Source organism: Syngnathus typhle, linkage group LG19 (genome assembly GCF_033458585.1).
Source record: "Syngnathus typhle isolate RoL2023-S1 ecotype Sweden linkage group LG19, RoL_Styp_1.0, whole genome shotgun sequence".
In the NCBI taxonomy this organism is placed as follows: domain Eukaryota; kingdom Metazoa; phylum Chordata; class Actinopteri; order Syngnathiformes; family Syngnathidae; genus Syngnathus; species Syngnathus typhle.
Window position 1 is genome coordinate 5,875,138 of NC_083756.1, and position 26,734 is coordinate 5,901,871.

At 41.3% G+C, this 26,734-nt stretch overlaps 3 protein-coding genes and 1 long non-coding RNA gene across 9 annotated transcripts in view; 3 read left to right on the plus strand and 1 right to left on the minus strand.

The window, feature by feature from the left end:
• col11a1a (collagen, type XI, alpha 1a) overlaps positions 1-9,583 on the minus strand; it is a 28,417-nt gene extending 18,834 nt beyond the window's left edge. For 3 of the 5 annotated variants that reach the window (XM_061265725.1, XM_061265723.1, XM_061265724.1), the window contains exons 1-6: positions 9,179-9,583; positions 6,348-6,512; positions 6,062-6,275; positions 4,671-4,833; positions 1,687-1,812; positions 472-567 (exon numbers count right to left, since the gene is read on the minus strand). In XM_061265725.1, the coding sequence (XP_061121709.1) occupies positions 472-567; positions 1,687-1,812; positions 4,671-4,833; positions 6,062-6,275; positions 6,348-6,512; positions 9,179-9,293 (879 nt within the window). In that variant the 5' untranslated portion in view covers positions 9,294-9,583. The remainder of the gene's footprint in view (positions 1-471; positions 568-1,686; positions 1,813-4,670; positions 4,834-6,061; positions 6,276-6,347; positions 6,513-9,178) is intronic. The other 2 variants (XM_061265727.1, XM_061265728.1) reach the window with 2 other exon arrangements.
• On the plus strand, positions 9,429-13,142 carry LOC133143657 (uncharacterized). Its single transcript, XR_009710457.1, has 4 exons — positions 9,429-9,523; positions 10,661-11,574; positions 11,870-11,967; positions 12,762-13,142. It is a non-coding gene; the product is annotated as an uncharacterized LOC133143657 (long non-coding RNA).
• Positions 13,143-13,852: 710 nt separating this feature from the next.
• On the plus strand, positions 13,853-19,430 carry rnpc3 (RNA-binding region (RNP1, RRM) containing 3). 2 transcript variants are annotated; one of them, XM_061265998.1, is made up of 16 exons: positions 13,853-13,989; positions 14,493-14,649; positions 14,727-14,774; positions 14,864-14,973; positions 15,044-15,127; positions 15,303-15,414; positions 16,044-16,112; positions 16,206-16,345; positions 16,413-16,538; positions 16,611-16,741; positions 16,808-17,005; positions 17,081-17,175; positions 17,352-17,410; positions 18,164-18,296; positions 18,602-18,678; positions 19,081-19,430. In XM_061265998.1, the coding sequence occupies exons 2-15, from the start codon at positions 14,497-14,499 to the stop codon at positions 18,668-18,670; spliced, it is 1,527 nt and encodes a 508-aa protein (XP_061121982.1). In that variant the 5' UTR covers positions 13,853-13,989; positions 14,493-14,496; the 3' UTR covers positions 18,671-18,678; positions 19,081-19,430. The 2 variants fall into 2 exon arrangements, with proteins under 2 accessions (XP_061121982.1, XP_061121983.1); XM_061265999.1 differs by having other exon boundaries at positions 19,372-19,430.
• A 4,680-nt stretch (positions 19,431-24,110) lies between these two features.
• Positions 24,111-26,734, plus strand: part of ntng1a (netrin g1a) — an 86,570-nt gene continuing 83,946 nt past the window's right edge. Inside the window, exon 1 of the mRNA XM_061265995.1 lies at positions 24,111-26,306. The gene's annotated coding sequence lies outside the window, so the exon portion shown is untranslated. The remainder of the gene's footprint in view (positions 26,307-26,734) is intronic.

The following is a 26,734-nucleotide window of genomic DNA, read 5'->3' on the forward strand; positions in this document are numbered from 1 at the left end:
CACAGACTGTGCCTTTCATGCAACACAGATTCCGTGTTGGGACGTATATGGACGATTTTGGGACAGATGCATATTTAAATATTTGCTTCCCGGCTTTTGGAGTAAAACAAATTCGATTTTGAAACATTTCAGGTGATTGGAAAGACAAAGACGGGATTCAGTTTGGTTGAAGCCTCGTAAGACAAAGATGTTTGACGCATGACGATGTTTATATGCACGTTCACAAGTCAAGCTAATTGACAAAGAAAAAAAAATTGCTATCATTATAATTCATATTAGTACCAATTTATTTATTCAAAGGATTCCCATAGTTAAATAACATAACGAAACAATCAATCAAAACCAGGCTTATTAAATTCAGTACTTAGAATATCAACGTGCATATAAACATAACATTAAGAAACCGACAACACAAAAGACAAACCAAAGAACGAAGAGAAACGACATGTTGCTTTTCCTTTTTTCATTTACCTGCGGCTCAGAATACTCATCATCGGTAGGAACGATGTCACTGGCTCCCTCGGCATAATCATAGAACTGAGAGTATTCTAAATCATCAGTAGTGAACTAAAGATGTTGACAGAGAGAGATAGAGAAAGAAAGGGAGGGAATGAACGTGTTAACATTAGCCACAAGGATGCAGGGTGAGAAGACGTTGCATCCAATGCAACCATCAAAAGCATGTTAAATAGATCGAAACCAAATAATTGCATTATTTGTATGTTTTAAAAAAGTATATAAAAAATGGTCAGTACAGTTTTTTTTTACATTCATAATCCCTGTATGTGTAACAGAAGGATGGAGTTAGAAGTTGCAAAGTAAATAAATAAATACATCAAGCGTCACTGAATAAGGGAGCGGCTTGAATGTGGCGAGCAGATGAGCGGAATACGGAAACAAGCTCCGATGTTTAAGACACGATGTTTCAGAGCTCATAAAGTGGTGGAATACAAAAGGCAAACTTCAAAGTCCCTATATTCCAGCTGCATTTTTTTTTTTAGTACATAATAATGCAAGTTTCTCATGGAAAGCACGTAATTACATGCTTCAGAGCATCTAAGGTCAACCAAATGAAAGATTTATTGCAGACAAGCATGCATCTCTTCACTGGATTTAAATCTTAGCAAAAAAAAAAAACCCAGCATGTTTGGTTAATATTTTTTTTCTGTGCATCCTTATAAGCTTAATCAGAAGGAAGAAAGAATGATTAGAGTTAGGTAGATGGACTGAAACTGACTCTTTCCAACACTATTAAAAAATAAAGCGGACCCTCTCGACACTTTACCTAGAGTGCCGGTCAACTTTAGATACTGCACAGGTGTCCACAGGTGAGCCTATTCAAGCATGTGCATGTGGAAACACCTTGAACCAGGTATATGCAACGGCATGCTTTGACAGCTGACTGATGCCACTTGCTATGACATCACACGGGAGTGGAATGCTGTGTAGGTGTGTATAGTTACAGTATCTAGTTCGGCACTTAAAAGTAACCACAACGTTATTAATGTGCGCACTGTACATATTTTTTAACATTTTTATATTACACTGATGTGTAAAGTGATTTAATTAAAGTCGATATGGAAATGGTGAAACCTGCTGAAAAGAAATAATTGGAGTGTGAAAATAGACAAGGGTCTTAAACAGGTACTTTGCGGAACCCCGTCCCATTCTCCCTGATTGGCTGACCTCTTCCCGCGGCTGCTGGGCCTGCAGGGATTCGCCGTGGGGGGTGTCACAGTCCGGGCTGTAATGTTCACAGTAGTCGTACGCTGCTTTGGAGTCAGCAATGATCAGAAGTTGTTGGATGTCACCCTGTGGAAAGTAGAACAAATATGTTCGGATTAGCTCATGGAAGTGTTTACTTAGTAAGCGTCAGAGACGGGACGAAGCTTCGAGCTTGGAAAACAATGTCATAGGTGATGTCGGGACTCCCACAACAATAATATAAAATTATAGGTGACATCTCTCATTCTGGCAGTATAAACAAACAACATAATCAGCAGGTTACACCTTTTTACTCAATAACAACTGGCACAAATTATAATGATTCAAATACGCCAAATATCTATCATATGAAAAACTACAGTTAAGTATTTAAGATCACCGCCTACTACTGTGCCACTTCAAGCCATTGACCAGCAGAAGCATTCTTTGCAAATCTTTAGTAAACGAGGCCCTTAGCGTCAATGATGATTACCAGTCAAACATGAGAGGAGAAAAGCAGGCTGTAACTTGCTAGGAGAATGTGAGCATGTATCCCTCCGCATAAAAATGTGATCTATGGATCCTGAGCATGTAGCTTCATATAAACATCTATTTGCTAAGACTTGCAGAGCCCCTTGTAAATCTCTTTGTTTAACCATCCATCAACATCTTGCACCATTTTAGCTCTTAAGATTCCTTCTTGGGCGCTTCTATTTTTAAAAAAGGGATTTTATTTCTCTACATATACGGCTATTAAGGTATGATTGGCCGTTTGAGAAATAACTAATGTGTGTGTTTGTGGAAACCGGACAGGAAAGGATAGATCAAGATTTGGCCAGATTCAAGCTGACATGTATTACCTCATGTGTCACCCTAAGACCAACAGTGAATGCTTGAACCCCGGCCTAGAGTCAGTTCTAATTAGTCCACATCTGTGAGCCACCCGTTTACACACAAATACACAGTGGCAACGTGGTGTTTAACCCTCAAACAAAATCATTACCATACAGAAATTGTAATGATTATCTCCTCTACATGGTGGGATAGATAAATTGACACCATCATTAAATCTGCGGAAACCGATTTGCCGCATTGACCTTTCTTTCCAGGGAAAAATAACATTGCAGCCATATCATTTGGCAAAGACGAGCCAATTCACAAGATCAAGCAGGGGCAAGTTCAAAACTGCCAAGAGGGGGAACACCGAGAGGAACCCGGAGACAGACAGGCAGGCGGCGGTTGAGAGAGAGCAGCTGCGACGGCAAAAGATGTTTTGTGTAGGGTTAGGGTTAAGGTTAGGGTTTGGGGGTCTTCGGGTCTGTATTCTACTGCTGAGATAAAATCTTTGGGCAAGTTCCCCGTCAAAAATCAGCAAAAGTCATTTCTCAAATATAATCACACAGCAAGTATTGGTCGAGCACTCATCAACATCTTGGTGTACCTTTGCCTCGGGCTACATTAAATGTCAGTCATGGGCAACCTTCCTTTTGTCTGACCCTGGCTGGCTATAATTAGACATCCCCCGTACAACAATTAGCCAAACCCCTTGAAGGTCAACACAGATATGCACACACACGTACATTAGGTAGCTCTGAAACTCACGAAATAGTGACGCAGTAAAATAGACGTCTACTTCTGGATCGGTACGTTCTAAGCAGGAAACGAAGGAACAGACAGGTACCGTAATTTTCGGACTATAAGTCGCGGTTTTTTTCATAGTTTGGGTGGGGGGGCGACTTATACTCAGGAGCGACTTATATACATATATATGTTTTTTCACTTTTTTGGGCATTTTATGGCTGGTGCGATTTATACTCCGGTGCGACTTATAGTCCGAAAATTACGGTATGCATATCTTCACGCAGCTAAGTCATGTCACCTTTACATGAATAGGTGGTCTCATTTCTGTGGCGAGGCCGCAAGGTAGGAGGGGAGGTGGTAGCGGGAAGGGCAGAATACACAGGGAGGGGAGGAGATGAGGAAGTGATGAGGAGGAGGGGGGGAATGAAAGACTTCCATTCATCTGAAGCAGATTCCTTTTCCAAAGGTGGCCACCTCAAACCTGGGCCAGATAGGTATGAATAGACGTCTATGCAGAATACAGGGCATCATGGCGGTAAGAGTAAATATGGGCGATATTTGAATCTTACTTGATGTACAGTACAAATGTTGCCTACAGCAGATGTTGATCAAAATGGCTATCTATCCTTGTTGACACGATTTAGCATATTCTTAATATTTCAAGCGTAGAAAGGCATCAGTGTCTCTCAGACCCCAAGCTTCGTTACCAACAAAAATACTTTCAGCAAAACTGCTTTCACTGTTTATTTTCTCATTGTAAGCGTGTGTATGCTTAAGACTTCGGTATTTCCTTCCCCCTTTACATCCCAGCATGCAATGGGCCCTGTGGATTTGCGCCGAAAGCGGGGACAGAGAACAGACAGGAAACCTGTTCCAAAAACCACACAGCGAAGACCCTGTTGGCGTACTCACGGCTCCTATTTTCAGCACGTCCACTTTTGTCAGCCTCTGACTGCCCTCACTGTTTCATACAGATGTTGCTTTCAGGGCTCTCTCGTCAAGGTAATCAAAACTGACGGCTCATGGGAGTAAATCAGGATTTTAAGTAAATTGTGCCTGGGTCAACTTTTTATGCTCTTCGAGTCCCGATGGCAATGAGGAAGCATACTGACGACACAAACAAAATGGCGTCCGAATAATGGTTGCTCATAAACAAACCAGCCCTCTCTCAAAAGTAAACATCGCCTCTCGGTGACCTTTACTTTCCACCAGAGAGAACCAAAGGTGTCATTATTTGATCATTCTTCACCCCTTCTATCATCACATAACCCCGTTTTACAGATTCAAACAAAAAAAACTAACAAGTGATAAATCGGCGCTTTTAAGAATTCTGCCAACTGTTTCTAATCCCAAAACGCCCAAACACAAACCACTCCGAATATTACCTGGAAAAACTCCTGGTCAAGGATTCTGGTACCAAAGACAGTAATCCCATCGGTGCTGATGGAGGTCTGGTCACTTCTGAGGAGAGGTTTGATGATCTTCTTCTTGCAGTCCACAATGATGGTGACTGTCTTTTTCTCCACACTTATAGCAACACGGTGCCACCTGTTTAAGAGCAAAAAAATGGAAGATGGGAAAAATTATTTACCCGATTATTTTGGTACATCTCGATATAAAACGGGCTAACTGGGGTCACACGTGAGTATGACACCTCCTTCCACTTTGGAGCATTTACCAGTGTGCTTAAGAGCTATTGCATACCAGGCAGCAGTGGACCACATTCTTGCCCCCACACTTTGGCCTTGTTTAACACAGGATTACACTCATTAAACTCCAAACTTAATCCTCCTTCTGGGTTACTCGGCATGACAGACACGGTGAACATTGTGGAAAGTGTGTGTCGGAATCCAGGAAGACTTGCCTCACCAGAGCAGGAGGCATACAGTCAAAACATTGTTCTGGGGTGGAAGATGAGACTTGGCACCAATGAAAACTCAATCCAGGCATTAATCACACATCTATATCGGATCACGTATGAGTTGATTTCCTCTCGTAAATCTCGTAACGTTGGTTGCGTTTGAACGAGACTCGTACAACACAGTTTAGAGGAAAATAAACGTGCTACAGCCCGGAAGGATTACCCGTCATGTTATATGCTAGCAAAGTATCAGCTGACTTCAAATGGTTTGTCGAGTTTCAATAATTCTACCGAGCAGTTTTTCAAATGAATCGTGGTTTATTTCCGCAAACGGCAATACAATCTCCTAAAAATTTATTAATTTCTCAGCAGCCTTTTTGTTTGTTTATTCCCTTTTATCCCTGCACAAGGGTTAATGTCAGCTAAGGCAAAGCTCTTTGTGAGAACTCGAGGATTTCTGAACCCGGGAGCATGTAATCAGTTTTATGCTAAAAGGTTATAAGCACCGTTCCTGGTTGGGTGAGGTAATCCAAGAGGTTACAAAAAAAAAAAAAGGTGTGGGGGGGTAGCACTGCTTTCTGCAGCACTCTCGCTAAAATAACAGAGGCAGTGAGTTCATGGATGAGGTCAGGTTGCCCATTGCAGTCCCTGCTGTGCCCCTGTAATCCAGAGTCCCTCGCCTGTCTCTGTGCCCAAAGACCCCCGAGGAGAAGGATAAGCCAGCCATGGGCACCTATGGTGCATCAATGGGAAAACCGCCATTGGTTTCTTGCTTTTGTCCAACCACTGGAGATCAAGCGTGAGACCATGACAACGTAAAAAAATTTTTTTCTTACATGCCATGTCACTTCCCTGCAAATTCTACACTCATGCATGACGGGTTTTTTTTTTTTACTCAATGTGTTTTTGACGTACTTTCCATCAGCAAGGTTGAGTGTACGGAATAGAGGGTAGTCCTCCGGAGCTGGCTTTCCATTCTGATCTTCATACAGGAAGACAGGTGAGCGTCCCACTTCGATCCCCAGCTGCTGGACCCCCTGCCCGTTGTAAATAGACAGCAGGAAGGACTGGAGGCCAGACTTGGGGCGTACTGTAGTCAGGATGGAGAAGTCCTCAGGGAAAACACCTTCTGTGAAGACAGACGTTATTGGAGTTGTACTTTCACTCAAATATAATAAGACGGCCATATTTTTAGTCTTACCAGGGAATAGCTGCGTGGTAGGGGCACTGATCTGGATCTGCTTGCCAACTCTGTAAGCAGCGTCCGGCTTTGATGCTCTTCGGTTTGTGCAAAATCCTGATGTTTTTGTCACTCCTTCTGGGTAATTGTGAAATTCTAATACTTTTAGCACATCCACTTCTTGTGCTGTTAAAAGACACAAAAGAAACAAGTGTTAGGTCGCAGGACTGCTTGTGTCAATACATCCAAAACATCTCCGTTTTTTTTTTCCGAAAACCCTTCAGGCCAAGTAAACAATATGCCAACTGAGCTCCATTCTTGCACCAGTGTAGGTTTACCTGGATAAGAGTCTCCTCGAGTTTTCCATTCTCTTCCATTTGATGCCCTGCACATAAAGGAGCCTGTGTGGCACAGTCGTACCCGCTGTGACCCCCGTGAAAGCGCTATGACCTTGCTTCTTGTTCATAACCAACCCCTCTCCGTAAATATAAAACAACTTTGTCCAAATGAGTGTTATTCTATAACCCAATTAAAAAGTCAACAGGAAAAAAAAACATGATAAATAGAAGCTACACCCCTTATAAAAAGAATACTACTGTACGGGGAGAGGGAAGCCACGCCCCCTTTTTGGTTGGCATGTGCAGGTTTAATCCCTGTAACGGTCTCTTGAACTGCTGAATACAAGGGGATCTTTGCTATTCTCCTCTGAAAAGCACGTGGTGTGGGCACAAGTCCACGTTTCAACATGAATCTAATCCCGGTCGACAATAAGACGGGTGCCACAAGCACACCTTAAATGCAAGATCATAATACATATTATCCTTAGTTGAGATTCTGCAGATCACATGACTCCGACACCTCAAATGGCGACTTCTATTTCCACAAATTGTAACTCATTCTCTACCATCGACGGCTATAGTCGTCAATTTTTAACCGGCATCAAATGAGTTAACTGTTATACAACCAGTGTGTGATCCCTGCCTGCCACTCTGCTATAGAAAACAAATGTAAAACATACCAAGGCACAAGGAAAGATCTCATCATTGAAGACCGTAACGGAGGATGGAGCTTACTTTGGAGAGTGAACTGAGGAAATTATTGTGAGCTCCTGCTGAGTTCCTTTCCGTGGAAACGCCGCTTGATCCAGATGTGGCATTTTGGCGGAGCTGCAACGCTCACACTTTGTAACACTTAATAATCACAATTGAATGTGCTGAATTGAGTTGACACTGAAGGGTGGTTAGCATAGCGACCAACATTTACAGGTTGGTGGAGAGAGAAACAAATGATGAGACATCCTTATGCAAATCTTGAGAAAGGGGAGGAGTGATATGACACATGACTGTTGGACACATTTGATATTTTCCCAATTACAGGTGTAATCACTTGCTATCTACATTCTCATCGCAGGTGAAACATGAAGCAGATCAAACCTGGAATGAACCTGTCATTCCAAGCTTGTACATCTTCACACAAATATGCTAGTAAATGAAAGGAGGACCTTTTCACCTGCAGCTCCCTGAGACTCCAATAATATGTCTCTCACCTGCGCTCCCGCTTCCCTTTCCTAACCAACATTGGGACCTTTCCAACGAGAATGCTTCGTAATACTAAAAAAATGTCTACATTTCTTTTAATTTTTGCTTCGTTGAAACATTTAAGTGGAATCGTCTCTATTATTATAAATATTTGTCTGCGTCATTATAAGGCGTGTGGAAATTCCGATAATTTCCAATCAAGGTCAAACAAGAAGCCGATTAGCCGTTGTTTCCCGCTTGAGCATATTATGTGCAGAAGACGTTGAAAATGCTAGCTTTGTCTTGTGGAATGCACATCTGAACCTGCGCCCCGGGGGCTGAGAAAACATGTCAGTACACCGCTAGATGGAGAGGGCACCATGCAGAAACAGCTTCGACTGTCACGAAGACCTCCGAAAAGAACACGTTTGACCGTTAAAATCAAAGAAGGAGATATTCATCAGTTTAAACTGTCAAATTTGGTTCTTTCCACACCTATGGAGTCATTACGAAGCCCGAAATAAATTGCCAATGTTGATAAATTATCCGTGGAGAGTCAGCGATAATTCAGAACCTTGCATGCTTTACGGCTGTCAACTCAACCTGCATCCATGCCTGCTCTTTGAAAGCTTCTAAATCATAGGGAAGTGCAACAAGGACCATCATCAAATAACTGCTCACCACTTAGAGGGGGAAGAAGCATTCCCACACAAGACACACATCGGCCAGTAGACCGAGCGAAGAAAAAAAAAAACATCTAAGTGCAAAGTTGAGAGGAAGAAGAGTTGGGCATCAGGTGGGGAGGGGGTGAGGAGGGGGGGGGGGGGGTGGATGGGCCAAAGCTCTTTGGCCTTCAGTGTGGACCAGGCCAGTGTGGTGATAGGGTGAACCTGCCTGGTCAATCTTGCTCCCTGCGAACATTTTGGAGCTTTATACCCTCATCACTCGTAATTCTGATGAAATGCGCGCAATCAACCCATTATAAATACACACTTCACGAATTGCTCAGATAAGTTTGAAGTCACATTTGAGCATTGTACATCTAAATGCTTGAGGATGATTCATAATTCGTGCTCCAGCATTGGCCGAGCGCTTTTCCATCCATGCGTAAAGTTGCTTATTTCCCCCCCCCCCCCCCCCCCCAAAAAAAAACATGCGCACAATTCAGCATTACGCACCTCTCTTCAACGTTGGTGCGCAACTTGCATGCCTCAGGTGCGATTCCTCTAAAGTGCGCAAAAATCTGATACGGCCCAATCTCCATCATCACTTTGCAGGCGGTCGGATAATATTTCCTTTTTTATTTTATTTTTTGAAAGGTGCCAGTATTCTTACCTGCCGAGACACCGGTAGTCTGTAGAACCAGGGTTAACGTAACAAATGCAGCTACAGAAGAATCCATAAGCCACCGTTTCGTTTTCCACCTTGTGGACCACCTCTGCATCTCCATAGTCGTCAAGTGAACTTTGGGGCCGACTTCAAGGTGATTTCTAAGTGACGTCCCTTCCACAATCCCAAATGATGATGGAAACTGCGCTACAAGGAAGCCATATGGGATGAGTTCTATGCCTCTTCTCTGCAGCCACCACGGGGCCCCCGATCCTCCTTGCCAGTGCCCAGCTTCCCAGTGAGGGTAGTCGGGCTTTAACCAAAACGCACCGACTGCACTCGCTACACTTGGTGAGTACACGGGCAGGAGGGCTGGGCAAAATCCACAAACCAGAGCTACGTTTACACAGAGGGGGAATGACAAGGGAACCAGCCCCCGATTAGCAAATCACGGGGCTGGAAATTCTCCTATGGGTCCACCCATCTGCTTCACAACGCGCCTCGGAAAGAGGAAAGACAAACATGGACAAAGTTGTCAAGGAGCTATAAAGGAGAGCATCAAGATGCAACTCCGAAATATTCCTATACTCACATATTTTTATTCACTCTTAGTTTCTCATTAAAATACCATCAGATGAGTTATCATTTTTTGCTAAAAAAGCAAATTGATTTCCCTGGGATGAAATATCTGCTTTTATTTCACTATTCAGAAAATCACAATACATCATACACAAGTCAAATCTGGTGTTGCACTATGCATTCATATTTATTTATTTTTTCATTCTAAAAAAGTTTCACAGGCATGCTCAAGGCAGTCACCGGTCACTGTCACTGTTTACATACTGCCCATGGAGGAGTATAAAGAGCCCTTTCTCTGCTCTCACTTCAGTCCACAGTCTAGTCGTGGCAATGGAAGGTTTGCAAGTATTATTTTTATAATTTGAAGCCATCAACACACTATACATTGCAACAAGTTGGTAATGAGCTCATCTTGCTCAGTTGTTGTTTTTTTGACTCCAGTCATCCACAGAAGATTCCTTAGATGCCAGATACAGCAAATATTTCAAGTTAATGAGATTTCTGCAAGTTCATTGTGATCTGTGAGATCATTGATGGACAGTTTGACACATTTTTCCTCCATTTCAGGAATGCACTAGTTCTTCAACTACTGTTCTCAATTTTAGCAGCCAAAATGCTGCAGCTCCTGCTAATATCATGTAACTTTGACCCATAGTCATTAGTCAGCAAATCTTCTGATGCTATCATTCTGAGGGTTGGACAAATCTGCAGGTAGCATTCCTCACATTCTGCCACATCCCTGGATTGCTGACCTGCCCTCACCCGTCGTTCGATTCCTGCACATTTTGGTCTAATTATGTACCGAACTCCAAAGTCTTGCGGTAACGCTAGCGTGGCATGGCAATTAATGATTTATCACATTAACATTATTCTGTTTTTAGCTTTGAACTCCTCTTTCCTCTTTTCCAGAACAAGACTGAGCTTTTATTCCCTCCGGTGTTTCTGAGTCACTCACTCAGTCTGGCAAAGAACACAAGCACGAACTTGCATTAAGGGGATGCGTAATAAAGCTTTTAACTCGGTTCGAATCCGACAATATATGTAATTATAATGAAATGATAATTGTCAGTATGGAACATCTGTAGCCCAGATGTGACTCGGATACCCGCAGCTGTTTTTCAGTACGATTGCTTTTGAATCTTATGGCATGAATCAAGATGGATTACATCCACATGAGCATGTAATACTGAAGTTCCGTTTCAGCATGTCTGAGTGTTTTAGAAATAGACATTGTCTGCGGGAATGGTCTGCCAAAAGAACTTCAAAAGGCTTTATTTCCAAGATAATATTAAATGAGTTTGATTTTAAAGTTACCCGTTCACCTGTTTTTCTCCTACTCAGGGTCGGCCATTTTGCCACTCGCTGTCAACTTAAAGTGACATCACAATCTCAGGTCACAACCAATCACAGCCCAGCTTCAGAAAACTGGTGAGCTGTGATTGGTTGTGATGTCAAACCTGGAAACTGTGATGTCATTTTCCATCGACTGCAAGTGACAAAATGGCCGCCCTCGGAGATGGATTTAAACAGGTGGATTATTCCTGTTTAATTCATATTCCGCAATTAATCAAAACACTGTTTTTAGAAAAATGAGGATTAACTTCCTCTTTAATTATATTGAATATATCTTCTTATATACATCCACAGAAAAGTAGACAAATACTCAAAATATTTCATCTTTAACGATAAAAATACCAACTTTCGTTTTTTTCCAAGCAATCTTCAAACAATTAGCGCGACTTGAATGCTTCCACTTCATAACTGCTAGCACTTGAGGATCACAGCTGTTCACTGAGCGAGGAAAGTGGAGACTTGAGACCCTGGTAAGTACTTTTTGGCATTCCACACCAATCTGACACATCAACTTTGTCAAACACACACTCACATGCACAGGGTCAAGAAGACAGGCAGGGTGGGACGGGATGCGGCTGCCTCCTCGGAATGCATTTCTGTAGGAAGCGTTAAACATGGCTCCACTTGCATTTTTACTCATACGGCATATATACAGCTTAAATTATTTATTGATAAAATACTGATGTCTTGAGGTGATAAAACCTGAAAATGAATGGTCCACTCAAAGCAAACTAGGACAACAATTTCTCTGTAACATATTTGCAGATGATATGCTGTATTCAAGACCTGAGAGTTTCCATGAAAGCTGCTGGAAATACCCAACGCATTCATCGCTCCAAATGGTGAAAGAGTCCATTTAAAAAGTTGAGTTCACTGTCTAGGGGGTAGTCGCCAAAGGCGTCTGAAACAAACTGTTGAAGGAGTAGGAAGAGATTCTCCCAAACTATGAAGGATTACACATTTGGTTCTACATTCAATATTTGTGTTTCTAAATATAACAAATTGTGAACCAGAATTGTTCAGACATGCACTGGGAAATGAATGAAATGCAAAACAACATATGTTAAATTGCCGTTATGTAAACAGTCGATTGTCTATTTTTATGTCTTGGAATTACATTTTTAAATCAGTGTGTGTGTGTTGGTGTTGGTGCATGTGTGAGGGAGAGTTTGCTTTTTCAACGTTTGGCAATACAGAGCCTTACTTGTTACTTTAAAGTCCTCCAGTTGGCACACGTAAGACATCCACGTGTCACATGTAATAGCGCAGAACTAAACGGTTTGGAAGAGATTCAAAAGATGGTTCTCCCTTGTCAAATGCATTTGACCGCCATTTGTGAAATATATATTTTTTTGTAAAATATGCTTGGACTATATTTTGATGCATGTAGAGGGAAAGTGTAAAGGTTAACAGAGTTCAGTCAGATATTGGTCAACTGCAGATTTTGTAAAAAAAAAAAAATTGATTATGGATAATTGTTGCAAAAAGCTGCAGAGCAGATTGTGACAGTCTCTAGCATGGGGCCCCCAGAATTTGGTGCTGGGACCCTGCTTGGTCAATGACTTGGAACTGTTCGCTTCAAGGAGCCCAGAACCCTTTTTTTGTAAATCAGGCCACTGAGAACCGTCCGTTGGACTCATTTTGTTCTCTCTCCCAGATAGCCACTCCCCTTCAGCATCTTTCCCTTCCCTCCAATGCGTCACATTGGATAGAAGAAGGAGGATCAAGTGTCCACGGTTCCTCCCATCACCTGTGAAATTTCTGAGTCAGTTCACGGTGAAAGGGGGCATTGTGTCCCCCTGATGAGGAATGCCCTTGCGTCGCTCCTCAAAGAAATGGCTTCATTTGGCCAGGAATTTGGAGGCATCTTGAGAAGTGTTGGAGTTTTTCTGAGGGCTGGTGATAGAAAGAAGAAGACTTCAGGCAGCACAGATTGGCCTGCTATTCTCAATAAGTGATACTAAATCAATTGTTACCCAAAAGATGACTGTAGACCATGTACTCCGGAATAGCAATAATAAATCAAATTGATGTGCAATGAATTGACTAATTTAAATTCATCAATTTGGCTGCCATTGCGGCATTTTCAACCCTTATGTATAGGAACCAAATTAACTGGGTGATATTGTTTATATTTTATTTCGCATGCAATAACTTCAATAGTCTCAATGGACCTTCAGGCTCTGTTCCTAGTACATGTGCTGAGGTTGACACCTGGTGGTTACAAATATTAAATTGCATAATATGGCATTCTCAAGAACCAGCAGCATGAATAAAAAGCCAGGAGATTGGTGCATTGCTTTGTGCTTCTATTGTTTTCATCGTTTACTCTATTTTATTCTTTATTCCTGGACCCCATGATAAATGCTATTCTTATTTTTCTAATTCAAATTCCCAATTTATGCTGCACATTCTGTTATATATTCGGTTACAGGGTTAAATTACTTAGGATGTGTTTTATTACTGTGGGTTCAACAAAATTGAGTTTAAAGCAAATTCCCCCGTCATAGACAAAAGTGCGTCTACGGTGACGTCACTACGCATATACGTCAAAACAGAGCATGCGCAAACCGGACGCATCCCGATGAAATTGTTTACAAACATGATCCACTTTCAGATTGGCAAAGGCAATATTCCATAGACCCGGTATCCATAAAAAAAAATCTATCGATTTCAATTCTGATGTTTGCATTGAACATTTTCATTCCGTTTGGTTTTGCGAATTCATTGCAATCGGAACACGTACATGTCAACCCGGTGCAGTTCTATTCCTGCAAGAAAGGGAGCGACGGTGTGCTACTTACTGCTTACCGTTCACGCGTTTTGTGTCAGAAGAAGGAGAGACCGGAACGACTGAGGGCAGCGAGCTTTACAATCATCTAATGGTGAGCTTTTAACACATTTATGTTTGGTTATGGGGTTTATACATATATTTATACACGTACGTGTGACCTGATATGCTTGCAATTGTAACAGAATAGTCAAGAAGTCGGGTTAATTCGTGTCTGCTCTTGCCATTATGATATTGAAAAGCACTACTTCCTATTGAAAGTAAATCATTTTGTATATACGTAAATGCATGCACCAATTACGAGAATACTAGAATCAAATGTTTAAAAGATCACATTTTCATTTTAAAATATAAAACAATATGCAGTTTCTTATGTGCTAAATGCAAATGCAGCAAAGCATTTAATTTACCATATCACTTGAATGTCAAATGGATCAAAACACATAAACAGCAAAACTACACAAACGTCTTTGTCTAAATGTTGCTCTCCCACAATTCCTTGAGAAATAAGTTATACAAGACAAAATGCAAATGTTAAAAAAATGTAATGTACTTATTACAGTATTCTGTAAATCTGCTATCTATTCTCACCTGCAGAAAAATGGACTTTTCCGAGGACTCAACTGCGGAGCATGGAAGCAAGACACTGTTGGTTCGCCATTTACCGGCCGAGCTGAGCCAGGATGAGAAAGAGGACCTGCTCAGATATTTTGGAGCGCAGTCTGTTAGAGTTTTCTCCAACTTTGGTAGTATGGTGGGTTCACGAAAAGATGCAGAGTTAACTTGGAGTTAGTTTCTTACTCAGATGTGTCTGTTCTATTCTCCCCACAGAAACACACAGCATTTGCAACTTTTCCCAGTGAAAAGGCTGCAGAAAAGGTGAGCCTCTAATAGCAAATACTGACACTAACTTATTATTTTTTTTACCCTATATACGCTTAAACTCTGTTTCCAAACATCTGTTCAAGGGTCTTGCCCGGCTCCATCAGCTCGAGATTCTCAATCGAAAACTTATTGTGGAGTTTGCAGAAGGCCAAGATAACCTGACAGTATTAAAGGATCCACCTGTGTCAGACAGGTCAGTAACCGCATTGACTCGTAAATATGCAAATGTATGCTAATGACATTTGAACTATTTTTTTTGTCAGCACTAAAAAGCGAGCGCAGAACAAACCAGATGCAAAGCAGCCTAATGTTCCTCTCATAGAGACGGGCATTGCTCCAAATCTTGGGTGAGTGTTGAACATACAGGTTGATTATTTCTTTTGGTCAAAGCCAAAATTACGTTCTCATTAAAGATCAGATTGATTGATTTTTTTATTGGTAAGGTCCAAGTTACTATAAAACATATTAATATTTTGCTTTTGTAAAAACGTTTCTCATTCATTTCTTCTTTGTCAATTACAGGTTGAAATACCAACCAAATCCATCTTTGAAGTATTTGTACCCGCCCCCTTCTAATAGCGTTCTGACAAATATAACACACGCCCTTTTGTGTGTGCCCAAGTTTTATGTTCAAGTGAGTACACTTTTTATTTTTCCACTTTAAATCTTTAATACGCAAAGATAAAAAAAAAAATCCGTACTTTCTTTTGCATGCTGATTTCAATTTGGAGTGAACATTTGTCGTTTATAACAAAATCCATCTCTGCATGTTTCGCCCCGGGAGACGAGCTAATATATATATATGTATATCTATATATATATAGATATATATATCTATATATATATGTTAAAAAAAAAATTGGTCTTTGAACTGCATCCATTTCCTTTAAAGATCATCCAGCAAACGTTTACCTTTTTTTTTCCTCAATTCCAATTTGCGCATGTTAATAATAAACCATAAGTGGGAAGCATGAGTGATAGGTTTAACATTTTGAGTGGCCTGGATTTGAAATGCTGCTGTTTGCAGCTTTTGCATCATGGTGGCGCTCTTGTGTTGAAGCAGCGGCGGTGGCATCAGCCCACCTCCCCTCGCCCCCACCTCACCTCTCACACTTCTCACCTCAATTTCGCCTTGATCCATGCATTTGGAAGGGGAAAGCACAAAAGCTCTGCAATTTCCGTTTGTTTGCTTTTTTTGGTTGCAGGTATTATATGAAACCTCTTTAGCTCAGCTCTTTACTGTTTTCATATTTTTCTTAACAGGTTCTGCATTTGATGAACAAAATGAATTTACCCTGTCCGTTTGGACCGGTCACTCCCAGACCCCCATTGGTGAGATTTTTTTATTAGGCCCTTGAATTTGAATTCTTTCTCCTTAAACAATAGTTATGTCATTTAAATCTAAGCACAACTTGTCTCTTGCAGTTTGGGCAACTTCCGACCGCCCCACCCATCCCCATGCCTCCCCCGTTTCCTCCTGATCTCCCGCCTTTCCCAGATGAGGAGATGATGTCAGCTGATGAAGAATCTGAGTATGAAAGTGGAGATGATGAAGACAAAGAGAGGTGAGAAGTGGAACGCTCACATGATTGGATGGTTAGCATGATTTTAAAACAAGGGGCTTGGTTTCAGGATCGCTCGTCTGATGGGTCTGGTCAACCAAGCATGCAAGAGACCCTTAAGACCAAAAACATCTTTGAAGAGGAGGAAGCCCAAGATCAAGGATCTCCTCTATGTGCCCAAAGTAGACTCTCAGAGGTACAAGTCGTGCATGGTTTTATTGTTGGTTCTTTCTTTAAAAAAAATGGCAATTATCTCTGCTGTCTTTAGCACTCCAGCCATGCAGCCGTCAGACGTGTTTGAGCAGCCCAACCCCGCCGGACCCAAAAAAATCGAATTCCACATCTCGGTTTCGGAGGTGGCGGCCAAGGTGGACGGAAGTAGGACGCAGTGTGACGAAGGTAGGAGGAACGCCACGTCGTTCCAAACTCAGTTGCTTGTAGTTTTATTTTTCACTCTTTCAACAGTCCCTGTTTGTCCTTCCGAAATGGATGTGACTGAAGTTACCCTCAACAACAAAACAGAGGCTGCGGAAGGATTTGGGAAGATCTACCCCAGCCTCCAGCCGTCCCAGGAATGTGAAGAACGCAGTGATGAAGAGGAGGATCTCCCCTCGGATGTCATCTCAATAAAAGAGCTGGAAAAAGGACGTCTCTCAAAAGACGGTAAACAAGGAGATGACAAATACCTACGCTCCGATATGACCTCTAAGGGGCTGACTGTTTCCTCCTTGAAAACAGAGATAAAAAGGATGTCGGTGTTTAAGAATTACGAGCCCGGCGAGCCGACTTGCAGACTGTACGTGAAGAATATCGCAAAACAAGTGGAAGAGAAAGTAGGTTCTTTTCTGGCACTCGGCCTTTTTCCACGTGCCGTGTTTCTTGCTGAAGTCGTCCGATTGCCGCTGCATTGTTGAATGTCAAAAGTAAAACAATCCCGTAATTAGCTCCGCTGCATCAGAGCTGCTTTGGTTGTTATTTATTGTCCTTCCGTTCATCGTTTGTCTCGCAGGACCTCAAGTACATCTACGGGAGATACATTAATCCCTCCTCAGAAACTGAAAGAAACATGTAAGTGTCCTTTTTTTTTTTTTTTGTCCTGTCAGCGACAAATTTGTTTTAAGGACTGATTTGATAAAATGGCAGCTGAAGAAACGAGTCTCGGAAACATCTCTTATTTACTCCATCTCCCATTCATCAGCTATTTTTGACTTTGGTAATTTGTCACTTTCTCTCGGGAGATTACGGTAATGCATGCTGACTGTGCTATGTTATTTTAAAAAAAAGGGTCAGGAGGGATGGTTTTTTTTTTTCTGTTTGAGCATCAGCCGTACTTTTAAATGAATATTCCACCTGGGATCTGAAATTGAGTTTTTGTTGTGTTCACACTTGTAATCTGTCACTCCGTTCCAGCCCCCACCCTCCCTAAAAAAAAAAAAATACACAAACAGTAGGTGGTAACAAGCTTTATAGCATCATTCCGTTTGCAATCGCAAAGTATCACTTCTGAGTCTGAGGGCTCTCTCGAGTGTCGTTTCGAATACAGCAAGCTGTTTCTGTTTTTTTTTTTTTTAATAGAAGGAAATGTAAAGCTTTTCCATTTCCTGCATCCATATTTTTAGCCCTTATTTTGTAGTGCCATAAACACAACACTTTTCTTATTTTCATTTTTTTCCATTTCCCAGACCTCAATTGGTTCTCTAATGCATACCTTTTGTGTATAGTAGGCAAAGCAGGTGCATTTTTTTTTTTTTTACCCCCCGAAGCGTGTTGGGCAACCACAGGTGCTAATGATGGTCCCCTTGCTTGCTGTTCCTTCTCCAGGTTCGACGTGGTGTTAATGAAAGAGGGCCGGATGAAAGGGCAGGCCTTTGTCGGACTTTCCAGTGAGCAGAGCGCCGAAAAAGCCCTGCGGGAAACCAACGGTTTTATTCTCTTCGACAAACCCCTCGTGGTGGTATCCTTTTTGTTACGTGCTCTATTGTGCTAGCAAATAATATCATTTGAACACAATGTGGTCAGCGTGTCTTTTCATGGATGGAATTGACATCTGACATAAAGGAAAATAAAATGAGAATTCACGCTATTGTGAATTTTTGCGTAGTCTTCCGTAGTGCTCCCGGAAAACGGACAGTTTAACATCCTCGGTGTAAACTTTGAAAACAATCGAAGGTGTCTGCTTGGAAGAGAAATTGCTTTACGGTGCGAGTGTCAACATTGACCTTCTTTTGAACGTTTCACGCCCTTAACTTGTAATTGCAGCAATTTGCTCGATCAGCCAGGCCAAAACAAGACAATAACGACACCAAGAAAAGACCAAAACAACGATAACATTATAGGTGAGTAATAATTAAAAGGATGCGTTATATGTCATTCTGCAGCTGTTGTGAAATGCAATATATAAATAAAATATTGTATTATAAGTTAAGTTGTTAGCAAAAAAAAAATACATTGTCACGTGGCACATCTTCCAATACCACCTAATCAACATCTGCCATTGTATTCTTTTATAATTAGGACCAAGATGTGTATTTATTTGACTGCTTATTATAATTATGACTTTACTACTGCCTTGGGATAGACTTAGGGAGAACATTAGGTTACTTCGCCGCGGTAGGAACGTAAACCGAGGACCCCCTGTAACGATCAATGGAAGGAGTATTGATTTTTTTTTTTCCTGAATTGTGACAGAGTTCACGTTGTCATGCTTTCCTTTAAATTTGTGTTTATACTTCATTTAGTCAAGATGCCAAGGCTTGAATTTGTGGGCCAGCAGAACCATTTGTATCCTTATTTGAACATATCCTTTGGAGAAAGAAAGCAAAAAGAAAAATTGAAAGAAAAGAGGGCAGTTCTATTTGTGGCACCAGTGTCGTATGGACCTTTTAAGCGCGTTGATCTACATTTACAAGGAGGGAGCGCTATTATTTTCTTCATCTGCATTCAGTGAATTCATTCTTTATTTTATTTACTAAATGTTGCTTAAATGCCGTTTGACTGTTTATTTTTTACCTCGTCTGGCTGGATTTCAGGTGATGATCATCAGAGGTCGTCTTCATCTTTTGTTTAATAAAAGTTGTTTTTATTAAAATGAGGTCATGTCTCTGTTCCGCACACAAACTCACATAATCTACATTTTGTGGGGTACTTTTTATTATTCACAAACATCTCTAACGTTCAAACCGAGACGGTTGGCAGTCGCAGGTTAAAAAAAAAAAAAAAGACTGCAAATAAAGTGAAGTCTGTGGGAAATTGGCGCAGCCGCTTGAGCTCACCTTCACAATCCCGCCTCGCCCCACCGGCGTTATTACAGAGCGTAAACCTCTGAGAGTGAACTTGCCCCCCTCAACAACCATCATATCAGAGGATCTGGAAATCAAATTATTGTTGTCCTCCGAGTAATGCGAAAAGTGGAGTTGGGAGCATGTCAGTCAGAGATGAATTAAAGTTTGAGATGTCGTCTCGGATGTTAGATGGCTGACCACTTTTGGTGTTTACAGACCACTGGAAGCGACAATTTTGTTGTCCATCCTCTCAAAGAATTCAAGATCCATTCAGTGTAGCTATTATTTCTTATTTCAAAATAAAACAGCAATTCCAATGCAGCTACCAGAGAAATGTTAGCATATTAAATTTTTGCATTTAAGATCCAAAACCAAAAGGGTCATCCATCACATGCATTCATCTGCTCTGACCTGCAGCCCTTATCTCCTGCATGAGGGGAGAGTGGGGGGGTCCCATCTGTGGCCGACTCTACCCGCCATTCCAACGATGAAAAATGTGCACCCCCGCAGTGGAAATATTGAGTTACCGAGGCATTTATCAGGTAAGATTTGACCAAGATGAACGCTAACCTTTTATAAGTAGACTCAGATGAAGATATATGCCGTGCGCTAGCTCTGTCTTTTTCATACCCAAGTTGCATTTGTGCTTATCATTAGAATATTTCACTTGTCTTCCATTTAACGAGGTTACCAAAGTATCTTTATGGAAATAGTGTCACATTTCAGGGAAGAGGTTTCTTGCAGGTTACTACGGTTAATATTGTAAACAAATTTCCAATTTACTGTAGAAACAATTTATAGTCTGTTCAAAAGGCTATTGAATATTTTGAGACTCCATTATTCTATCGATTAATCGAATCATCAGAAATAATTTTCTTTGTGCATTAAAAAACGATTATTTGTTCATTAAAGTAAACATAACAGTTAATTTATAAGAAATAAAAATATAAGAAAGATTGATGGTCAGTTTTAAAGCAGATGTTATATTACTTTTGAAATCCTGAAATCAGAAGATTTTGAAAGATTTATTGAAATAAGTGGCAGATAATTAGCTAATTTGTCATCAATTCATCAATCAATTTTGATACCTGGTACAATTTGGTGCTACAAGTTCTACCTTTAGGTGAAATCACGAACACTTGAGCGCTCTTTGTCTTTGAATTATCGTCAATATCTAACGCTAGTTGACGCCTGACTCGCCCTGACTTTATTCACGACTTTACGCAAACGTCAGAAGACACACAATGCTTCGTCATCTCATCCCCAACCTCCGTCCCAATAGTCAGAGTCACTTGGTGGAGCAAAAGTGTCAATTCGAAGGTACGCTTATTCATTCTGAAGAGAGTGATGGCTTCTGAATGCATATTTCATTGGCTGAAAGTTTGCAAGTTTAATGAAGTTGTCCGAACGAGTAGCATTTAATGCTGAAGGAAAGTCGTGTGCTTCAAAAATTCATCCTAAGTGTCTTTGATAAGAATTAAGTCCAAGGTCATTGACTTTCTTTCTTTAATCACCCAACATTGCATTTTTCCCAGTAGATATTTAGTCTCTCAAAATATAAAACTGCATCTTCATCCCCCATGCAAGTCGCCGCTTCCGTTTTGCGACTTGTCTGAAGTGCCGGCGAATTCTCATCCTCACCCGCATCCACAGCAAACCTTGTTTATTCCCCACAGTAGCATTAGCAAAGCTGTAAAAGTATTTATGGGGGTACAAATGTGGGACAGCCAATCTAAGACAAATCTATAAATCCTGGCTGTTGATTTCTCAGGGCCACGAGGTGCAGGCCAGTCATCAGTGGAGGTAGGAAGTATTCCCCGGGTGACTCTGTGTGAGTAACGCACAGACACCGAGCAGCATGCCAAACAGTGTTACAGCGACGCTGTTGTGCTTTTAAAATGGCCAAGCTGGCCTTCGCCTCTAAAGTGAGACGCAGACCGGCTATCCATCTACCATGAGCTCGTATTATTAGCTAGCACCCAACTGGGACCCCACTCAGCAATCGGTACGCGTGCTACAGTTTGCACCCTGTTCCTGCGCTGTTTGCGCCTTGCAAGATATTACAATTGTAAAGAATTGGGCTGTGTGCAGCCATGATATGCGATTTGATTGGTGTCAGTTTTGTTTCATGCTAGGTCATGTGTTCCCTGTCTGTTTTTCACGTCATGTCGACTCGTTAGGCTCTCGTCCACCCCGCTGCTTGGTCTTTCCCAGATATGCCTCGTTATCTGGTCAGGTTTTTTTCTATTTAGTTGGCTGTTTTCGTTCAGTCTTGTTGTTGATGACATGTCACGTAGCTTTTGTCATTTTGTGTATTCTGTAGTATCTGCGAGGTTTCCTTTCCACTGGCGCCATCCACTTGCTCTGCAACTGCAAGTTACCGCATTTTCCGCACTATAAGGCGCACCTTCAATGATTGGCCCATTTTAAAACTTTGTCCATATATAAGGCGCACCGGATTATAATATAAGGCACACTGTCGGCTTTTGAGAATATTTTAAGTGCGCCTTATAGTGCGGAAAATACGGTAGTCAAACTCCTTAAAAGTCATACAATTTGGAGTTCAACCAAAATCTGGAAGTTAGAATTGTGTGACTTGTGATTGATTGGTGACCAGTCCAGAGTGTTATCTGAAGTCTGTTCCCAGCAACCCTCAACAGGAACAAGCTATCTTAGCACACATTAGCCCGTTATCGTTTTAAGAGCGCCAAAAACAGATCTTTTCCATCAGATCACGCAGTAATCGCAATTCAAAAGAGGTTTTTCCACAGTAGGTTGCCCATATGAAGTTCTTCCTTCTTGAACAAGATTTGCACAACATATAGAAGAGCGTGCCGGGCAGTATACCGTGCGAACACTTCCCTCAATATTAACAAGGAAATCGATGATCTAAGTAAACATAGCAGTCCAGTCTGCTATCACCTGCTAGGCCAAAAGTAATCATTGAACCGGAATGGTCCGAGAGTTTGTACATCCAGGAGGAAAGTTAATAATGAAAGAGTCATCTGAGCCTGTGATTGGAATTGGATATTAATCCTTATATCAAGAATAATCACCACAGGAGGTATGAAAAATGAAATGGCTGAGTGAGCCTCTCTGCTGCATTCGTTTCATCATTCAACAGGCATCATGGCCGGCCGGTGCATTGCCCTATTGTTGTGTTTTAGCTGAAACTCACCTCTAAGCTTTTGAATATTTAATTCCTGATTTTTAGGACAAACAACCATAATTGATTATTTAAAGTTGAAATTCAGGCTGCACAACTCTTGTTGGATACGACTGCACGGACGCTTGGTGGCTTCTCACAAGCCTCTAACATCCATGTGGACACTTCAGCAGGTTTTGAAACTTTGCAGCTTGTGGAACTCTTCGTGATTTTTTTTTCCTTCAAATCGGTGATCCCTTGAAAATAGCTCAATACAGGATCTTTTTTTTCTCTCCATTGTTGTCTGGAAAGACTTTTAGTAGAATCATCCCCTCCTGATAATCCATCAAAAATAATCAGCCGCCGTATACCTTTGAGTGAGTAAAACGAAGCTGTCAGTGTTCCGTCGCGTAAGCAACGATTTTGATCTCCTCCTGGCACGGTTTGTCACGCTGAAAAATACAGCCATCAACCTTGAAGGTGAAATCTGTCTAGTGTGTAGATGGAGCCCTATTGTCTGGAGGATTGACAAGGGTTGATGCAACAAGCTACACTGAGTCAAGGCCAACACACACGTTAAAAACACACACATTCTTTCTTCACCACCTTCATCCCCAGAGAGGGAATTTTTCATACTTTCAACCACTCAGCAGTGACAAGTATTTGACACCCCTGCTTACTGTGACAGACCACTTGAGGGCTCCACCACAATGCCTCCTATGATGGGTATTGTTAGAGAAATGTTGCAGGAAAATAGGAAGAAAACAGGGCTGTTAATGGAGCAAACATGAAAATCCTCAACTCACTTCAACATTGTTCCCCAGCATCAAAATTCCACCAGAAAGCAGTGAAGTACTACTTTTTGCCCAATAAAGTTCCTCAATTACCGTATTGGCCCGAATATAAGACGTTTTTTTTTTTCATTGAAATAAAACTGAAAAAGAAGGGGGTCGTCTTACATTCGGGGTCTAGACAAAGGCTTTTTTCAAACCTCTGTCTTGAAAAAGAGGGGGTCGCCTTATAATTGGGGTCGTCTTATATTCGGCCCTTTATGGTAACTTCAACAAAGTTCTTTAGTGCCAAGCTACCACAAATTGGCAAATAAAAATTTGGAAAAAAAACTATCCTTTTTATTTTTTTTAAGCCATTAACTATTTCCTATGTAGCTTTACACCGCCGTGTTGTTGTTTGTGTCAACAGGGCAGTGTTCTCACCTGCATAAAGAGGCCACGTCTGTTTCAGATGATGTGTGGCTTTAATGCTTCACAGCGTCCCTCTCTCTGTCTCTGACTGAAGCATCCATCCCTCTCCTTGAGCAGAACAGTCTCAGAGGTCAGTCCACACCTAATACCACCTCCCTTTCCAATAGGCAACCACTTTTGGTCAAATTGGAACTTACCGTGACTAGCATGTCATCATTCATTTGGTGGGGACAAGCTAGAAATGCCACAATCCTCATTTGTTGTCATGGTAACATCGAGACCTGCACAGACAGTGGTCCAAAATATTAGAAACTGTGTGTTGGCAACTGATAGATTTGTCTCGGGGCTCCTTTGGGGAATCAGGTGCAATCTTTCTAGACCAGTAAATATCAGCCATTTGGCAAAATTTGATGATTGTTACGCTAAGCAGAGAACACCAGAAATTATTTTGGAGAATCCACATCCACCTGCGCTCCCCCTTTTCTCCCACTGAGCCTCCACCCCGACATTCCTCAACATATTGCTCCTGTTCAATTATTTAGTTGTTAGCCTGCTCGGGTCCCGAGCTGCAGGGAAAAGCTTTACCTGGCGATTAGAACAGAGCTTGTCACTGGCGGCGACCTGATATCTCTGTTGTTGTCAGGGACTGGAGGAAGATGACTTTTGCCACATTATGCAGGCGGAAATGTCATTACCTCATTGCAGGCTCGTCATTTGCAGCCTTTGGTTTCCCAGCGGCGGAGAGAAATTGTGTGTGCTTGTGTAGATATGAAGATGAGCTTGTGTGTGTGTGTGTTTGTGTGTCACCCAACACAAATGCCACAAGCCCATACAATAGAGAACAGCACATCCTGGCAATTATTGGTAAAACTAATATTTGAAATGCTCACCTCTATAATAAGAAGAAAAAATATCTCATTGACTACCTTCATGCTATTCCGAGAAAGCAAATATTTGACTGGAATATGACATTTTTGAATTGGATGAAAAATCCTATTTAAATCCGCTAGGGGTCACTCTTGAAGCAATTCTACTTTTTTCTATTTTTTTTTAAACCAACCTTGATATGGTGAAGTTGTTCATCCAGTATTTATAATATGCACTCATCAAAATTTGAATTTAAGTCACCTAGCCACTCATAATATTCAATAGGAAAGCTGCACTTCAAATTCAATTGTTACTCTATAACAATATGACAACTGAGTTATACTTTATGATAGTGTCTGTATATGTCAGTACATTTTTTTTTAACAATGCAATAGTTTGTTCAAGGAAATGCTGGTAAAGTAATCTATTTCCCCAGACTTCCTGTGTTCATTATAAGCTAAACACTTAGGGAGAAGAGCAATCAAAAGTGCACAGTAAGCATTGCCGCTGATTTTAGCCCAAGAAAAGTCAATCTGGATTCCTCTCGCTGATCTATTATGCAGCTAAAAACACACAGGACTATTTGTTTTCTTGCTGGACTGTATGCACTGCCAATGTCTGTCCTTTCAGGCATGGATATGCAAATTACACTGGAGTTATTAATCACAGTGTCACAGGGATTATGCAAATGAGGAGTAAAGACCGGGGATGGAAAAAAAAAAAAAAAAAGAAGTCTTGACATCAACAAATTTATGTTGGCATTCACCAGAGGTGAAGTGTTAAATTGTTGGCTGTGATCGTGGTTAACTTTCGGTGGAAAAGGTTAAGTTTATGTCAGGAGATGTTTTGGGTCAAGATAGTAGACAGCTAGAGTCTTCATGAGCCTGTTTGTGAATTAATTTAGTTTTTGGTAATCTCATCCAACCTTCCCTTGTGTGTTGTTTTTTAAAACGTTGGTATTTGGAAAAACGAACAGCATATAACCAAAATGATGATGTTTTGAAACTATGGGAATCAATTTGGTGTTTGTGGTTAAGCAAAGGTTTAGAATCTTAACGTCTATTAGCCTGTTTATGGTGTTTCACGTGATAAATTAGCATTAAGCTACCGGACTTTTGATAATGTTTTGATTTTGAAAAAATGAGCTGTCTGTTGTACCATAAACTTCAAGTAGGAGTGACAAATAACCTTGAAGCGAGCACACTTGGCCTCTTATTTGCACAACTCTTTGGAATGCTTTTTAAAAAACAAATTGAATTACTACCTTAAGTGTGTTTTATTAAGTTCAAACGTAGACATACAATAGACAGACAATACCCATTGAAGCTCCTTTCTATTGTCCCTAATATAACGGCGGCCCTCGCAAATTGGAAGCAACACACAGGAGCGACGGCTCACCTCCCCCTGCAGCGTTTCCTCCCAACCTTGGTGGATGATTATTGGCAGGTTTTGGGGCATTGCTGCAAAAGGTGAGTGAATGCATTTCTGCAGATGACTGTGAGGCAGGCAAAGATTGAATTCTCACTACAGTGTCCGTGTGTGTGCTTATGTGGCAGAAAGGGGGGGGAGGTATGGGTCAGTCTCCTCGAAATAGGCAGTGATAGATGAGTTACATAGAAGCAGACAGCTATGCCTGCTCCCCAGCCTGGCTGAATCAGGAAGCTGTCTGCCAACTAAATGCCTCTCCCTTCCTCCCGTCCTCTCTCACTCCCTCACTCACACTCTCATTATAATTTCCTACCTCTTTCTTCTTCCTCTGCTTACGAATCAATCGTGTGTTTTTTTTTTTGTGCTTACCAGACAACAGATCTTTAGTCATTATGAGATTGAGCTTTATATCACTGCTTAGTGAGCACTGGAAATAGAAAATACTTTTTATCTATTTGAGCTACTAAAT